This window comes from Fringilla coelebs (assembly GCF_963513975.1).
Source record: "Fringilla coelebs genome assembly, chromosome: 2".
NCBI classification, from domain to species: domain Eukaryota; kingdom Metazoa; phylum Chordata; class Aves; order Passeriformes; family Fringillidae; genus Fringilla; species Fringilla coelebs.
In genome coordinates, this window is record NC_140029.1 from 4,040,143 (window position 1) to 4,058,666 (window position 18,524).

Below are 18,524 nucleotides of genomic sequence, written 5' to 3' on the forward strand. Positions count from 1 at the left end.
ACACTCACATCTCTCTGTAAGCACAGCTCATGGGATCTCTCATCTTCTTCCCATCCCTGCTCAACTTCTGCTGCTCACTCCCATCTATTTCCCATTAGGAGATCTCTTAGGCTGTGACACCTTCTTCCCATATCTGTCTTCCTCCCACTGGTACAGCTCCTGGACTCTGACACTTAGTCTCCATTCATAGCTCTTCATGTGTCTCATTGCTGTACTGGGAAACCTCTCAAACCCGCACACATACCTGGCATTGGTACAGTTCTCGGCTCCTCCTGGCTCCCCGACGGGCAATTTCTTGGACTGTCAGTACTTGCCGTCGGGCCCTCTCTCTCACTGTCACCTCTTCCCACTGGGAAAGCTCCTTGTCCCTGTCACCTTTCCACCAGGAGAACTTGCGGTCCATGTTGGCAAAGGGCCTCTCTTCCTCCTCAGTCTGTGACAGTGGCAGGACTGACCTGACCACTGCCCCTGACCACTGCCCACTGGGGTCTTCCAGCCAGCTGGGCAAGGGGGTGGGGACCGGGAGTTGGAGCTGCCTTTGTCCTCGTTGCTGTGGGCCTCCAGCGCAGACAGATACAGGGAGCTGCTTCCTGCACAGAGAGCGGCTTTCCTCTGACTGGGCACCCCAGGGGTCTGCGCCCCTTAGACACCCTCAGCCAGGGCAGGGTTCCCTGATGTCACAAGGTTCTCTGGCCACCACCATGTCCCACATCACAAAGGGCCCCGACACCGTGTGCCTGTGTCACAAAGGGCCACCGCCGGCCGCCCGACATCAGTGGAGCAGACAGGAAGCGGCTCACAGCAGCCCCGCACTTGTGGCCTTTGGCCCCTGCTGTGCCCAGAGCCCTGAGAGGCTTTGGCCACGCTGCCACAGGACAGCCCCGGCCCCACGGTGCAGAGCCCTGGCTTTGCCGGCTGCGCTGCCCAGGGCACGAGCAATTGGCTGCATGGAAGGGCCGGGCACTCGTGGGCAGCGGCTGCAGGAGCCTGGGGAGCCCGGGGAGCAGGGCTGTCCCTCAGGGCTCTGCGGGCACCGGGGCTCGTCCCTGCCCTCAGCAGCAACAGCCGGGGGCACTCAGCGCGGCCTCGGCGCCTTTGCCGGGCACGGAAATCCGAGCGGGGCAAGAGCAGCACGGACGGCTGGGGCCATGCACAGGTGTTATGAACAAAAGAAAGGTTACCCATTTTATTTCAAAAGGTTGCAGATTTCACAATGTAAAACAATAACGGCCCGGTTGGCGTTCTAACTATTTATTGTTTATAATTTCATGTTGTAGTATCCAGTTAGCAGTTTCCTTTTCGTTGTCTGTTCTTGTTGGAGCCCTGAGCCATCCCGCCACTCTCTGGCCCTCCCAGGAGTTGTGGGGCCCAATCCCCAACTTTAGGCGCCCGCCCGCCTGTGCCAGGGGTGACCCAGGAGCGGTGGGAGGCACCCTCCCCCAGCGTGGGTCCCGGCAGGACTGGGGGGGGACCCACAGGTGGTGCCCCTGAGTTTCAGACCCGTCCCGGGAATGGCAGGCCCTGGCCAAGCCGAGCAGGGCCCGCGGGGGGTCGCACAGGTAGCTCCAGGAGCAGGGGACCGGCCCGAGTCGCTATGTCCTGCAGGGCAGCTGCTGGCCCTGCTGTTTCCTGGGACGTGGCACCCCGAAGGTGAAAAGACAAGATTGAGGTGCAAATGTTAAGTCGTTCATTCTGTTGTATCAGTATCACCCTGCCTGCTGCTGAGTTGGAGGATGGCATCCTCGCCCCCAGATGGTGAAAGGAGGGGACCTTGGAGTTGACAGGGAAATGACCCGGAGCCAGGATGCACTGGGGCAAGTCCCCCACCCGGCTCACCAAATAAACCCCCAAAAACCAATGCGCCAAAACAGAATTAAGAGATCAAACTAGTGTCTGGACATCAGGGGCAAAGTCCGAGGCCGGCAGAGATGCTGAAAACCTCAGTGGCCCCTCACCATAACTTAAGAAGATGCTGGAGCCAGGACCTGAGACAGCAAACTCAAAAAGTGGGATCCAGGGGTACATACACTTACCTGCTCTCGTGAGGAGAGGACCCACAACTCTGCTTTCTAATGGACAAAGCTGCAGTTTCCTCCTCCTCCGAGTCACTCCAGAGAGCGACGACAGCGAAACCGTGGACCCGTCGGGCCTCCCAACCTTGAGCTGATCACTTTTAATAAAGGCATTAAAAGGAGAAAGATCTCCTGCCCTGTTTACTTCGACAGGCACCCGGCCGGGCTGGAGAAGCGGCACCACGAGAGCTTCCTGCGCTGCCGCAAGGCCGGGCCCGGCTGCTGCAGCTGCCTCGGGGCAGCGCCTGAGGCACCGACTCCTGCAGCTCTGCCCCGGCCTCTGCGGCGCCACGGGCACACAGGCCGGGCACCGGGGCTCGCTCCCTGCTGCCCTCGGGGCGCTGCCCAGGGCTCTCCGCCCGCCGGGGCCGGGCGCTGCCACCCTGGTGCTCTCAGCTCCCGTTGGCTTTGTCGCAGCTGGGACATGAGGAGAGCGTGGGAAGGACTCGTGTTTGTGGGGAAAGGCTCGCGTCTCTCGTTCCCTTCCTCACACACCCGCAGGTTTCAGGTGTTCTGGCGCTGCCACCTCGTGGCCATTGCTGGTACCGCGCCAGCCCCGCGCCTGGCTGGAATCCCCGCGGATCCGGAGAAAGATTTTGGGAATCCCAATGCTGCGAAAGCATCGGGGACCCGCGTGTGGCCCCCTCACATCAGAACACAAGAAAATTCATTTAAACAGCACTGATCAAGGTTTGTCCCTATGACTGCCCTAATGACATAAAAAAATTTAAAAGTATGTGGAGAGCGGCACAAATGAGGACCCATATCTGTGTTCCTGTCTCCAGAGCTCTTGGCGCACCTCCGATGGAAAAGTCTGGAGGCTGCACAGGACTGGTTCCCATGAAGGGCCAGGTCTGAGTGCCACAGGTACATGTCTGTTCAGACAGGTGGTGTCTCTAAGTACCAAAACATTTGAAACACGAAGTTCCTGATATTCATAGGCCTCTGGGATGGCAAATGGACCCTACAGGACAGGCAACTCCATGCTCCTTCTATTGGAGTAATTAATTCCATTGGGGTAATTAATGTATCTTTCGTGTCTGATAGTGTAGACATCAGCCCCATCTAACTTTGGACTCGATCTTAAAGGTTTATTCCAACCGAATTTCTATTATTTTCTGATGGGATATGTTAGGGCTTCTGAATACAGCCCATGTGTTCTTTGTGATCACCTGCACCTTTTCTGAAACAGAGAAATTTTCCTGCCTGAGGAGCCTTGATGGTGCATCTGATCTAAATTCATTCCTGAGTCCTCAGGAAAGGCAACAGAGGTGGACAGTTCTCACAAAACACAGTTGTGCAGTTTACAGCTTCACTTTGGTCTTGGTAGGGTGTTCCTTGAATATATAATCTAAATTTTGTTCTACTCCTTTAATACCTGGAAGCTGATAAGTTTTCTTAATTCTTCCTCTTTGTTCTAAATTGCCCCAACTACCCCATGCAAGTTCTCCATTAACCATCTTTGGTATTTCATCTTCTCAGTGATTTAATTGTATGCAAGAATTTTCAAAGACCTCATCTGACTTTCTCTAAACATTCAGCCTCAGACTTTAAAACCTGACAGTTCTATTGTTTGCAGTAAGCAGAAGATAATCTGCTCTTGTTAGGACATGACCTCCAGGATTTATCTTCAGATACCTACAAATATTTTCTTTGACACCAATTCTGCTGCCCACTTCTTTTTCTTTCTTTATTTTTTTTTAACTTTTATCAATATATTGAGTCCTGATATTTCCATCCAACCTAATGATGCTTCTTTTGCTGTCTTGCTCTTGATTTATCATTCCATATTAGAGAGAAATTATTTTTCAATGCAAGTTCATGGTGACCCCCACTTAATCTTTTCCTGTATTCTGCATTACCACTTCAAAACATCAAACTAAATCTAACAAGGATGTTTTAGAGCTCTGAAATCCCTTCTTGTCACTGCGTCAATAGAATGGAAGCACCTCAGTCATCCTGAATGGGGTTGTGCTGAGTTACACCATTCTTGAATATTTATTCTTGTATTTTAAAAATACAAGAGATCTTCTAGTGTGAGAAAGGAGTTGATCAGGAACGAATGACTTTCTAAAGCTTTTCTGGATTGGGTGGGAGGTTGGAAAGATAGGAAAGCAATCAAAAAGAAAAGAGAGCACAGAAACTTTTAGGTGTGCATATCCCTTGAAGGCATCCTTGCCCAATGCACATCTCCAAACCTGCAATTCCTGACTTCAGCCTCAGTGGAGAATTTCCCCTCCTCATCTTTCCGGTACATTATCAATCTCTTTTGTATATTATTGATTTCATTTACAAAGCCAGGGCTAAAATGATGACTAATGATTCAACATTCTAGAAAATATTTTTCCTACTAATGAAAACATCACAAAATTTTTGCTTTGGTAAATATAGCATGAAGTAGTAAAAGGAAAAAGCAGCAATTGCTAAATTTACCATCTTTACCACAAAACAAACAAAAAGGACGACAAATGAAGATAAATCTTCCCATGGAACATTAAACAAACCACGATAAAAAATCCCATCAGGCAGTTTCAATTTGTGAATTACCTTTTGCAGCACAAACTTGGTGGGGAATGAGCAGCAAGGGGGATGACTGAGATTGCTCCCTACCTGACTTGTTCTTGCACTCGATGTCGTAGCCGGTGATGGGGCTGTTGCCATCGAAGCCCATGGTCCACCTGAGCGCGATGCTCCGAGCTCTCACCTCCCGGATCTCTATCTCAGGGGGGTCGGGGGGCTCTGGGCAAACACACACGCACAGCTCTGCTCAGAACACACCCCATCCTCTTAACAGGGGCACAGCAGCCAGTGTGGCACTGGCTCAGCCTTCCTGGCATTTCTCTGGGCACTCAGGGGGACCCTGATCCTGTTAATCACATGCTGGAAGTATCAGCATTTTTCAACTCAGAGTCACTGGTGTAATCTTAAATACTGGCTCCTCTTTAACCTTCTTGGTTGCATTTCCTTAAAATCACTCCAGCTTGGACTGTCATCCCAGAAAGATATTTTACCTCGAACACCACATTTCCCTGATACTACTATCAGTGATAGTACTCAAAAAGCAATTGTAGAAATGAGTACTAAACTCAAAAGTGCTAAATTTGGTGGAGAGAGTAAAATTTCTTTCTCTTTGAGTGTGTTTAGAAGTCTTGCTTCAATAACAGAATAATTGGATTAAATTACTCTGAAAGCTCTTTCTGCCTCTAAAGTTAATATTGTAAATAACCAGCACCTAGACTCATTCTAATGTCCCTTTAAATTGTCATGGCAGCTTAGAGGAGCAGTGGTGGAACTGGGAACCTGTCCCCAGACTCCACCTGAATTTTTCAACAGGGCTGCCTTAGGCAACTTCTGGAATCTGCTGCTACTTGGATTCAAGGGCAGGGAGAGAGAAATCTGCCAGTTTTAGGAATTTGTGGTGAGCAGGCTCAGAGAGGCACAGGAGGAACCAGCACCACATGGAGCAGTGGCCAGTGGCTGAATCCTGCCTGTGCCCTGCATCTCAAATATTGTCACTTCTCCAAGACTTGCTGTTTCTGCTGTGTGGCAGGGGAACCCCAGCCCCAGGCAACATAAATTCCTAGAATTTGGATTGTGCAAACTGCTCACTATTTATTTGATTGATTAAAGTTGAAATATTTTGCTTTAAGTTTCACAGTAGGTTTAACATTTCTCTAGAGGTGAAGTGAGATTACTTTTGCTTTATTTCAGACCTGGGTTTGAAGCACACTTGTTCTTTAAAATTAAATGCAACCTGCTCTCCTTCCATCCACAGTTCTTACTGAAGATATTAGTTTTAAGTATCTTTGGCAATTGTCAACTAATATATTTAAGAAAAAAATTCTCATTAATTTTTACAGATCTGGAAGGACTCAAGTTTGTCTTTTATTTTGATATAAGCTGTGATGCTGGAAAGTGAAAGACTGAGAACCTTAATACAGCTCCCCATTTCTTTGAGAATAAGGAACACATTTAATTAAGAATCAGAACCTCCCTCCCCCCAGCAGATTTCTACACTTCCTGTCCTACAATAGCTGTGGGTTTTTTCCCTTGTGTTGCCCTCTCCCTACCTTGCACAGTGAGCTGAATTATTCCACGATCCTCCCCGTAAGAATTGATGGCATGGCAGGAAAAGAAGCCAGAATCTTCACGCACAGTTGGCAGAATCTATAGGAGGTTGGAAAAGAGGTGATGGATTGAACAGCACACAGAGAAAATAAACCAACAGCTAGTCTGTGAGGCACAAGAAAAATCGCTCAGACTGTTTTCCTTGACAGCAATAAATAGATATGGCAGGTTACACACATACAATTGCATAGGAAAGCTTCCAAAATACTGAGGTTATCAAAGCCAGCAGCACCTGGGCTGAGGACACAGGCTACCAGCTCAACACGTGTAGTCAGGAGCTGGAGCTCCACCTATTCCTGCAGCTTCTCCTTAGGAGCCTTGTTCCCAGTTCCTCACAACTTTGCCAAGCATTTAACTGTTGGCTGAAATTTGCCATACAAAATGATGCCTCCTGCTGCCTCCAAATTTTTCTGGCTATTTCTGAAAATACCTCAAGTGGCTGAAGTCTGTGTGGAGGAAATAAAGGTTCAAACACTGGTGATGAACCCTGTAGTGTTTAGCATGGTGCTTCATAATAAAGTTTTGTGTGGTCTTTCTTTTCAATTTGTTCTTTAACAGCAAGAAAATTTATATATAATATATAAAATTTATATAATATAATTTATAATAATATGATATGATATTTTTCTACAGGACCATTGCTTCATTTGAGGTATAAGAAAGAAAGATTTTTTTTTTAAACAAGCAGATATTTGAAATACCATTTCCTTCTCACTGTTCAGTGTGCTGCTCTGCAATTTATTTACTGTGCCCTGTTCAAACTGTGCCCTGAAAACAGACATTCATTTTCTCACAGCACTTTCCTCTGAATTCACCCATTGCAGAAACAGGAGTGAATTTATTTTCATCAGCCCTTACAGCATGAAGAGCATTTCCACCATTTCATGTAGGGAATTAAGGAAGCAGATGTATGATAACGTTTGTGGCTGCTTGACAAGTTGCCACATATTAGCTGAGCCATGGAAACTCCACGTGCTCTTTATTCCTCAGCAAAACCCAGGTGATGTGAGCACAATTCCCAGTCACCACTGGTTAAGATAAATTAATTAATTTCCCGCTTGCTGCAAGGAAATTGGAGAGTTATCATCTGAGATGTGTCAAGCTGTGTTCACTTGCACGTGTGGCTGAACTGAAAAACAAAAATGTCCAGAGCCCAATTTAAGACATGTAGGGCCTTTCCCCCCCTCCCTCAGAGTCCTGAGCAATAAATAGCCTTTCATGTGTTCATAACAGCTTCCACTGAGTTCAGCTGCAGCCAGGAGGGCTTAGTACTTCTGCAAATCAGACCCCAAGGGCTCAGGGCAAGTGCCCAGAAAACAAAGAACACACAATTATTGGCGGTCTGTGAAAAGTTTGGTCTCAAAGATCAGCTTTGCACCACACAGTGCCGTTCATTACTCAACCCTAATGCAGCCCCAGTGAAAATCCAAGTCCTGTCTCACTGAGGCAGGGGTCCTGCAGAAAAAAATAAAACCTGAGTACACAACTAAAGATTACATCATCATGCAAAAGCACTGAGCTCAAAGCTTCAGCGACAGCCTTAATCTGCCATTTCTGCCTTTTTGGGGTGTTTTATCTCTCCGAAGTGAAAGGTTTTGTATGTGATACACGTGGATGTAGAACACCGTTGCTGTACACAACTGCTTCAGAAAACTCTCCAAGCAGGACTCCAGCATTCCAGATAAAAATATAGTTGTATTTCCAGGGGTTATCTTACTAAAATCAACAAGAATGATGGCAGAGAGGCCTAGGGGTCAATCCTATACCTAAATATTATTTGTATCACAAAAATACTAATAGGAACAAAGTCACATATAGAATTTTTGTTCCTCATAGAAATTAATGACAAAGGTCCCTCACAGAGACCAAATCCCAGAATTTTCCTGGATTCCATCCAACACAGGTTTTGGCTGGTAAAAAAAAAAATCTTCCGTAAGAGTTACACTAAAATTTAGACAATAACCAGGCAGATAATTAGTTCCTTGGGCCTGATAAATACACTTTTAAAATGTGACTGAAGTGGATAATGAAGATTTTGGAGTGATAAAAAAGAAGAAAGATTCTTTTAGATTTCATAAAGCACACGTAAAACACTACTTTGAATCATGACTTTATAAAGTGGTCTCACAAGCCTCACCAAGTGAAAGGAAAGGAGAAGAGCACTTTAAAAAGGCAGCATTTTTCCTCAAACCAGTTTAGTGATTTTGGTGAGGGTAAATGTGACACACATCAGAACTTGGGGCCAGGTATTTGCCAGAGTTTATCAGCAGTTTGGTCAAAGTGATCTGGGGAAGCACAGGCTAAGGCACGAGCCACGCCGCTCCTGAGACAGAAAGGATGGAGGGCTGAGCCTGGCTCAGTCTCTTGCTGCCTCTGGAGTGTGGAAAGAGGGAGTTTTTCATTTGGGATGGATTGCAAAAGTTTCCTCTCCCTCTTCTGACTGCCAGCTCTCCCCTCCATGCATGGAGGGAGTGCTGGGGCTCTGGTGTTGTTAGACTGGCCCTGCACCTAAATCAAAACCAAACCAAGCACACCTTGACATATCTGGATGATTTGGGGGCCAATTTGTTTTCTTACCTGCAGGGTAGAAATCACTTCATCCCCAACTTCCTTGGTGGAAACCAGGTAACGGGACATTTCGGGGTTAATGATCCTGTCCTCCTTCTCCCAGCGGACTATGATGGGTTTCTCTCCATGTGCCGTGCAGCTCATCTCCTTCTTTTGGCCTTGAGTTGCCAGGGTGGTGTTTGGGTAGGAGGTTATCATAGCTGGAACTAGAAACAGACAAAACAAAACAAAACAAAGTTGTTCCTCAGTGAGCTGAAGGGTCTGATGATACAAGGTTGGCTCTTCAATCTGTGTCTCACCAAGCTTGTCTGTATTTAACCAGGTCGAAATAAATGTGAAAAAGTATTTTATTTTCATTCCTGTGTTATGAGAACTGATGGGCCTGAAAGAGAACTTAGGAGAAAGGAGTTGGAAATGGACAATAGAGGGTGTGAATCCAAAGGAAGCCTGTCTTCATTTGTTTTGCTGCTCAGAGGGCAACTTAATTCAGCATTCAATATTCAACATAATTCTATATTCAATATTCACAGCACATAAAGGGACTTTAACTAATAAGTGTTCAGATATGTGGACAATAAAGAACTGATAAAAATGTCTGCTTCCTTCTGATGAGTGTTACATGTTTCTTCCTTCCCTACTTGCTGACTGTTATATGTTTTACCAGTATGTGTGACAGTAATGATCTATCAAAATGAGGGCTCAATTAAACCAGGAGCTGCACAAAATTAAAAGAAAGGCTCTGTACCAAGGAGCTTACAGACCATGGATGTGTTAAGTGCGTAGCTGAACTGTGCTGAACTGAAAGTATAATTAAACTGACAATAAACCTAGCTAGATTCGAGTTTTTATTGTACTCAGAAGGTTTTTGCAGAACAGTTTGGACATACCTGTCAACTTTATTAACCATTCTTTAAAAAAGGGCTTAAATTTTAATGTTGAAAAAAGTACTCTCTTCTTAGCAAGAATAGTCTTAAACCTGAAGTATTTTCAAGTTTTGGAATTAAAATTCCCTGCAAAGAGGAAGAAAAAAAAAATCCTTGGGTTGTTTTATTGCAAATCCCAAACATCTTTGAAACAGAATGATCTCTTGGGTGTCCTTTGCTGTCCTCCCCTCCCCACATGGTTTGTCCAGCAATGAATGGCCCCTGGATTTCTGTCTGTAGAAAGAATCAAAGCCCAGGAGTCTGGGCTTTCAGTTCAGACTCAGGAGAAGCTGGAGAGCCCTGGACAGCACCCAGAGCTGTTCTTTCTGAATGAATCTGTCCACTCTTCTGGAGCATGAGAGGCAGCAGCCGTGAAGCCCCTCCCTAGGCTCTTGCCCTGCAGGGCTGCCTCCTGCAGTAGCCCCAGTCCCTTGTTTTTATGCATGAATGGTTGCCTCTTCTTATCACAACCACTCACGCCTTCCATCTGAGCTTCTCTGGGTCCCTGTTTTAATCAGATGACACTGGCAGAGGATCTGATTTGAGGCCTTCCCAGGCTTTCCCCTTGCATAGGTTGTGTTTGTTGCTGCACAGCAGAATAAAAACCCTTATTTAAATGAATTGCTTTAATTGCCAGCCCGTAATGTTAATGCTTGGTGGCATGACCTTTTCACATGCCAGAGCTGTTAATGCTTGGAGATGACAATATGTCAGGATGCAGCCCTTTCTGTTCAAAGGCTTCCTGACCCAAACCAAACTGACCTGGAGATTAACAGGGCCTGTGGAGCCATGGGTTTGAGTTACCAATGGGATCTAATTCCAGGAGGAGCTCTGAGAATGGTCTTGTGTGAGGCAGGAGGCTCCACATGCGCTAGTGATGAAGTACCTCTTGTTTAACTGTTTGGGTATTGGGTACTCATCAATTTTGTTCAAGAGGAGCATTTGAAAAGAAGAAACTATGAATAATCAAAATAGAAAGTGAGGACGAGTCTGATTCCATATTCTAGAGAATGGAAGCAGCCTCAGTTTCATCTGGTGCGTGCCCACGTACCCATAGGGAGTTTACTTTCAGAAAGTTGTTTTTCGGTGGCCATCTGCTTGTTCCTCCAAACCCAGAACAACTAGGCCTATACAAAATCACAGGATCATTTAGATTGGAAATGACCTCCAAGACCATGGAGCCCAAGCTGTGCCCCATCCCCACCATGTCCCCAGCCCAGAGCTCTGAGTGCCACCTCCAGGCCTTCCTTGGACACCTCCAGGGATGGGGACTCCAAACCTCCCTGGGCAGCCCCTTACAATGTCTGAAAACCCATTCAGAGAATAAATGCTTTCTGAATGTCTTCTTGAAATAGTTCCATATATCCTTTTATGCATTTTATTCAATAGGAGACCCAATTCAAAAGAGTGCCAGGCTGTTAAGGAGTCCACATTACCATCATTAACTTGTGCTATTTCCTTTCTTCTTCCACAATGTCCCCAGCCTCCCACATGTCCCTTCCTCTGCACATCTTTCTCCTGTAATAACAGGCTCCAGTCCCCTTCACCTGTCCTTCTTTCTTCCTGCTTCAACCTCCTCGGGTTCTCACATGTCCCCAGTCCCTTTATATTTTCCTCCTCCAGCCTCATTTCCTGTCCCTAATTAAATCAGTCAACCCCCAAGCCACCAGGAGGGTTTTTCCTACAGCTGCTGTTGTTCTTCCCATCAGTATCTCCTCCATGGAGTTTCCCTGGTGATGGTGAGAATGTTCTGAGCCCACACAGGAGCTGAGGGGTGAGGGGTTTGTGCCTCCCCACGAGGTACCAGAGCTCCTGTGCAGGTGAGCCCTGCCCTGGCAGGTCCACCCTCCTCCTGCCTCACGAGCAGGAGCACACAGCAAATGGGACACCTGGACTTGGATTGAAATCCCACAGCCATCCAGGAGCCTGTCCCGAACTCTCCTGCCTCACTTCCAGCTCCTGCACTGGGTGGCAGTGCCAAACCAAACCCCATGACTCCCTATCTTGATTTTAAAAACCAGAGGCTTCCTTGGAAAGCTCATTTCCCCCCCAACAAACTTTCTTAACAAGAGCAGCATAAAAACATGTAAAGAAAGATGACTTTATTCCTCAGATACAGTTTTATCCCTGTTTATCCTTCCCTTCTCCTCACATAATCTTCCACATGGATTCCTTATTGCCATAGCAATGCCTCACAGCTAAATATTTCCCCTTCCTCCAAAGCTGATTTTTTACTCTTCACAATTTGTCTCCAATGATCCTAAACCATAAGCTCTTCTCTTTATCTTCCTCTATGTCAAAAGATTTCTGGTAACAAAGCCACATTCCCAAGGATATTTTAGGCAACATATTTCTTCATCCTCCAACTATCTTTAATCAAATTACTGATGCAAATAACTGAGATAAATATGCTGGTTCTTTAGTGACAAAATAATCTAGAAAACTGTAAATAAGCAAGCTAAATCTGTACTACATATGCATGAGATATTCTCTTAGGATGTCTTAAAAATAAGTGAAGGCATTTAGAAATGTATCAAGATGATTCAGATGCCATATTAAGTGTGGCTGTGCCTTAAATCTCTTCAAATGTGCATTATATACAGACACATAATTATATTTATAGATATTTATATAAGAGAATTTTGAAAGGGAAGGGCATGTTGCTGTGCAGGTTCAAGGAATGGATATTGCCACGTTTCACAGTTTTGGAGGAGTTTCACCAGGGGACAGATTAATCCAGTTCTGTTTTCTCTGGGGTTCTCCATGTCTTTGTCTGAAGCCATGGGGTGCTGGGCACAGTTAGAGATCTGTTGGTCAAAACTGGACAAAATAGAAGCTACAATTTCTAAATCATGGCAAGTTCCATTTTCAGGGTATAAATATCTCTGCCAGCAGCATTAATCCATGAGTTTTCTCTGTCTCAAGTTGGGCTTTCTTTTGGAAAGCTGATTTATTGCTGCTTTTCACAGGTGAACCCATTTTTTCCCCTTTCTTCATGGAAACCCAGCAAGAAATATTTTTTAACATTTATACTATTATTATTATTATTATTATTATTATTAGTAGTAGTAGTAGTAGTAACCATTACTTATTATAGCACTAAATATAATCGCTATACTAATGCATATCAAAATATTAGATTTTACAATCATATTAATTAGCAATTATGATGCTAATAATAAATTATTGTTGATATAATGATTGCTTTATAGTACTAATAAGTTCATTAAAAAGTGCAAAATTCAGTAGTCAGGGTTATCCTTAAGAATTGTGAAAGTGGCTCAGACAAAACAAGAACTTTTTTTAGTTTTCTCTTGAAGAAAACTGAATCGGGGCCTTTCCTAAGATTCAGTAAAAATTACTTAATCTGACTTATTTTTTCTCTGCTACTGCTGAGTGTCTCATCAGGAACTGCATCCAAATTAAAATGAAAATATTTAATTGCTTTGATAAAGACCAATCTCATTATCCAGATTAACAAGACTGTAGGAAGTTGAGTAAAGCTTGTGAAGGGTATCAGAAACTTCTGAATCCTTTTAGAATGAATATTTATGAATTAATAGAAAACAAATATTCACATCAATGTTAAAAATTATATAGAGAGCTGGGGTGGAGGGAGGTATTTTTTCTCTCTTTCACCTCCTAGATGGGAATAGCCACATTGGAAAAAGCAAATGAAAAATCTCCCTTTTAATGAATCTCCAAATTAAAAATCTGTCTTTCAGTTTGTAATTAAACACTAAATGTCATTCAGAAATGATTGTAAGACAAATTTTCTCAGTATTTTTAAGAATTATGGTCCTTTCTAACCCAAAACCATTCTGGGATTCTCCTGGTCTGAAGATCTCTGGCCTGGCAGAGTGTTCTCATATTTTTGCTCCATCACTGGATCATGCTGGAACTGGCCAGTTTGGGGAAATATCTGTAACCAATGTTTGCAGATTCATCTTGCAAACATTGAGAAAATATTGAAAAAATGAATTGAAATTTGAGTTTAACATTTAAGCCAAATTCAGCTGTCCTTTCATTCTGGTCAGCCACAGTGAGATCACTCTTCTTTCCATCACAAATGGGATTTTCCTACCTCAAAAATTCCCTTTTCCTCCATCTGCTTTTGCTCAGGCAGAGAAAGCCCGTGCAAATACATTATTTATATTTAGGGAGCCTAGCTGTCACACTTTCATATGTTGATCTATATATTTGTTAGTTTATTTTCAAATTAGTAGACTTTCAGGAGTTGGCAAGAGCTTTGCTAAAATTTGTAACTTCAGTTTTCCCTTTCTGATAAGAGACATTTGGTTTTACTTAAATAACATTTCCCTGGAATTCACGTGGTGAAGAAAAGAGAATTTTAAGTCAATAGGAATTCCAAAGCACTTCAATTTAAACTCATAGCTCCTTGATAAAAGTCAAGCCTGTTCAGGAGGTGAATATCATGTTCTTAATCCTCAGGAGATGTCCAAGATTAGGAAACAAATTCTGTGTCTCAGAAGGTCAAAGAAATATGTAAACACACAAAAAAATCCCATTTTTATGTATACAAGTTATTATGGATAATAATAACAACAGACATATAATTAATGAAAGCTTCTTTCTACCAATATTAACTAATTTTGAAAATTAACTTTACATTTTGGACCTACTCGTGTTTGTTTGCTGTGAAAATGACCACAGAGACACGTTCTCTTAGGATAAATATTTTAAAAATTCCATTTGAATTATTTAATCATTTAATGAAGCTGATTTTAGAAGAGAATATTTTATTGTATTGCTTGGAATCAGTAAAGAATTTGCTGTCTAAGCAATGCAACTCATACATAGAAATCATTCTGGGTGAATTATGGCAGTATTAATGTGGCATGAATTTCAAATTTAAAAAGACAATGTCTTGAAATTAATAGCCACTGATATTCCAGATTAGAAAAAATAATTTCAAACGTGTAAACCTGAGAAATTGGAGGAGAGAAGTAATGGTTTGATGAATTCGTATGACAGACTGAATTATTTGCTCAGCTTTAGTTTCAGGAGTCTGTAGTGTATAGAGAATAAATTTTTTAAAAAATTAAGTTTATTCCTGAAAATATTTTAAAATAAAACTTAATGAAGAAAATTACCTTTACCCCTAACCTGCCCTAAAAGCAAGACCAGTAGCTTTTTTATATGTTTTTGTGTCAATGAATTGCTGGACAAAAGGCAAGAGATTCATTAGCAGTTCTATTACCAAAACAATTTTCTGACAGAAAAGTAGAAAAACCAGCACTGCTGTGTAAAAAGAGAGGTATTAAACACAGAAATGGCAGGTCCAATGCTTTATGAATTTGCATTTCAAATCCAATAACTAAACAAGAGACTCAGTGCTTTGTAAAACCTGCCTTATTAGGACACCCATGCGCGGTAATCTTGGGAGAAAAAAATCTAAAAATAAATAAATACTGAATGGGAATGAATATGGATTCTGTACATCCTAAAACACCATTTCAGCCAAGTTACTTTGATTATAAATATTATTCCAACATGTGTTTCCAAGCTTGAATGGGCCTTGTTTGATGCTGAGCTGGAATAAAATGACAATGATGTCTTGAGTCCTTGGCAGCTCCACCAGCGCCTCCTGATCTGATTGAGTGTGTCAGGGCAAAGGCTGTGAACATTTTGGGTTCATATCTTATTCACTCAGAAGTGGTTTCAGGTCACATTAGAGGAAGAGAAGTTGATTTATTTTGCATGACAACTATGAATTTTAACCAAAAGACGCATTAATAAAATTAAAAAGGGGCTTTTCTCTCAAATCACAAATGCAGTTCTTTCCTCTTGCTGAGGTCTTTTCTTGAATTAGTTCTGTGTTTGTACACTGCAAACTGATGGCTTCAGATGATACACAGGAGACCAGCAGCTGCTGCTATTTCTTGGGCTTTCCTTTGACTTTGACATGGTTCTGAAATGAATGTGACTTTCTCTTGCTTTGCCATGCAGCTTCAATTCCCATTTTGTCCAGCTGCACCTCCAGGAACCAAGGGGAAGGGAATGGGGGATGATAAGCTGACAGCTTTGTCCCCTGCAGCAAGCTGTACTGAAAGCCTGTGGAAATTAGTTACAAACTGTGGGAACTCACATGAGGCACTGGGAAACAGTCTCATCAAAGCTTGGCTAATTGTCAAAACAAAAATTAGTGATCGAAAAACCATTATATTACCACGTATGTGATTGTGATTTATGCAGACTTAGACAAAGATCATCTTCCCATGGAAGAAATTTATAGACAATACTAGTTTTACCATCATTGACCTTGTTGGGAAGCCTAAAAATTAGCACCAGAAACATGTCTCCATTAATTACAAATTCATTGGAGCACTTTCTATTCCAAATCAATTATGATCTTTAATCAGCCTGTTATAAAAGCCAGGCTGGAAAGAGCAGGAATGTTAAATAGTTAAAACTAGAAATACATAATTTTAGATAACTTCTCCAATGCTTTGATCTTAAATTGAATTCAGTCTGCCATCAAGATGGCATCAAGTTTTAATGTGAAATGAGAGGGTTACTGCTATCATAATTGTAAAGCACAGCACTCTAATTTTTGGTGACTTACTGAATGCAAATCAGTTAGAAACTGTGGAATCCCATGGGAGAGTGAGGGGTTTTTGGGGTTTTATTTTTTAAAACAGGTTTTTATGCTTTAAACTCTCTATTTGTATCCTTTCATTAAGATCACCTGAACAATTTACAAGTTTAAATGAAAAAAAAAAAAGAAGGCAGAAAGTCACTGGAAAGCACAAGCTTCAATCAGGCTTTATTTTATGACCCAGCAGCTCCCATAAGTCTTTTAGATTTTGGAGGCTGTGAAGTGACATGTGTAAATGTCCCTCCCTGGGGAAGAGAAGCAAACACTAATTGGGGTATTGACAGGTTTAAATGAAGCAGAAACACACGAAGAAACTCTGGCTCCAGCAGAAATGAGTACTGGGGAGTGGGGCATGCCGGGACATTCATGGTTTTCATTCACTGCTCGCTCATGCAAGTAAATATACTTTTAAGCACAGTGACCTGGGTCTATAACAGCTCAGTTCTGAGCTTAAAAACCATGAAATGCTATCTGCTGATGTATAAGAAAGAAGGCTCTGGTAGAACCAGTCTCCTCTAGCTGTTCAGAGGGAATTATAATTTTATTTTTTACATAGTTGCAGATAAACCAATAGCATCTGATACTGTGATGGCAGGAACAGAATCCAATGTATTTAAATCAGCAAGGCAAAACTCTATATTTGGCAGCCACTCTCTATATGAGTTTATTAGCATAACCAATATAAATATATATATTTTCTGCATGTTAACACCAACAGAGAGGTGTTGTTGCATTGGGTGAATATTCAAAAGCATTTACCTGGGCACAGGGGCCAAGCATGGTTATAAAAACCATCAGTGGTTCACTACAACTGGTCCTCAGGTGGCTAAAAATTAAAGACTATGTCTGTACTGGGCATTCAGGAAACAAGAAAAGGCCTTCCATAGGGCCATCTGTCTTGCTTTAAAGACAACAAACACCTTCTTACTGATGATAAAAGGTCCTCAGGGTGAGCTGATCAGATTTCTGCAACCAACCTTCAGAAGTTCAGCCTAAAGTCAGGGAAATCAAGTGCTAAAGGTTTGATCTCAAACTCCACATTTTCTTAACTAATGAGATTCAGAACATTCATAAATGCTACAATCGCAGGAAAGACAGGAAAGGAGATTCAGTGAGGGATTATGAGATCCTTATAAAAAGCTCTGAAGATATTTATTTTAGTTTTATTTCATTTATCCAGTAAAAAATCTGCCCCTTTTTAGTTTGGGAATGGTCTGACCACCTTGGTCCGTGTGTTTCTGCAAAACCAAAACCTAAATTCTGGATCTATTTTATCTTTTCCTCTATATGGTTTAGTTTCTACTTTTACTGCTCAGCACACCACGAGTTTCTAGAGGGAAAACACATCTCAATAAAGGCAGAAAATTTCCAGAAGAGGTGGGAACCATCTTAAAAGCTGTGCACCCTAGGAAAAGCTAATTGACAAATTAACAAAAAAAATTTCAACAATTAATTAAATTAATAATTACTAGAGAAATCAATAAATAAGAAAGAAAGAAAGAAAGAAAGAAAGAAAGAAAGAAAGAAAGAAAGAAAGAAAGAAAGAAAGAAAGAAAGAAAGAAAGAAATTTGAATATTAAGATTTTTTTTAATACCTGTCTCATGGAAAGAGGGAATTACTGTCAAAGAGAAACAAAGAGGGCTTAGAGAAGCACAATATTTATAAAGATATTAAATGTAATACTTTTTGAGATACAGTCACCCATAAATTAGAAGCAACTCTTACAGCAAATAAAAATCAGAAAGGGAAACTTTTATGAAATCTAAAATTAGGAACCTTCCTTGGGAATTTTTTGGTGATTTTTTACATTCCTTGTTATCGTGTCTTTGCAGTGTTTTATCAAATCTGAATTCTAGGGCCTATGTGCTGAGTATTTTGGGACTGTTTCACTGAATAGTTAATACTTGCAGACAAAAGCAGAGGCTGAGAATTTGGCTCCAGTGCCCAAACGTCTGAGGCCAGAGGAAGAGCACCCTAATTTGGACCTGGATTATAGTTATTTTGGCTCATTCAGAGCTGCCAATGTGCTCATCCAGCTGTGAGCCAGAGAGCAGCTGACAAGAAGTTTTGAAGCTAAATTTTACAGTGCTGATGGTGACAATGCTTTGCTGTACAGGGGCCCTAGAGATTTATCACCTCTCTAACTTAGGTCAGGGTGGTTTTGTGCCTGCACATGCACAGGCATATGTGTATGAGTGATTAAAAAAAAGGGG

At 42.5% G+C, this 18,524-nt stretch overlaps 1 protein-coding gene across 1 annotated transcript in view; it reads right to left on the minus strand.

Annotated features, from left to right (window-relative positions):
• DSCAM (DS cell adhesion molecule) overlaps positions 1-18,524 on the minus strand; it is a gene marked incomplete at both ends in the record, with an annotated part of 453,784 nt that overhangs the window by 105,410 nt on the left and 329,850 nt on the right. Inside the window, 3 exons of the mRNA XM_084226422.1 lie at positions 4,683-4,811; positions 6,143-6,239; positions 8,778-8,974. Coding sequence (XP_084082548.1) covers positions 4,683-4,811; positions 6,143-6,239; positions 8,778-8,974 — 423 coding nt within the window. The remainder of the gene's footprint in view (positions 1-4,682; positions 4,812-6,142; positions 6,240-8,777; positions 8,975-18,524) is intronic.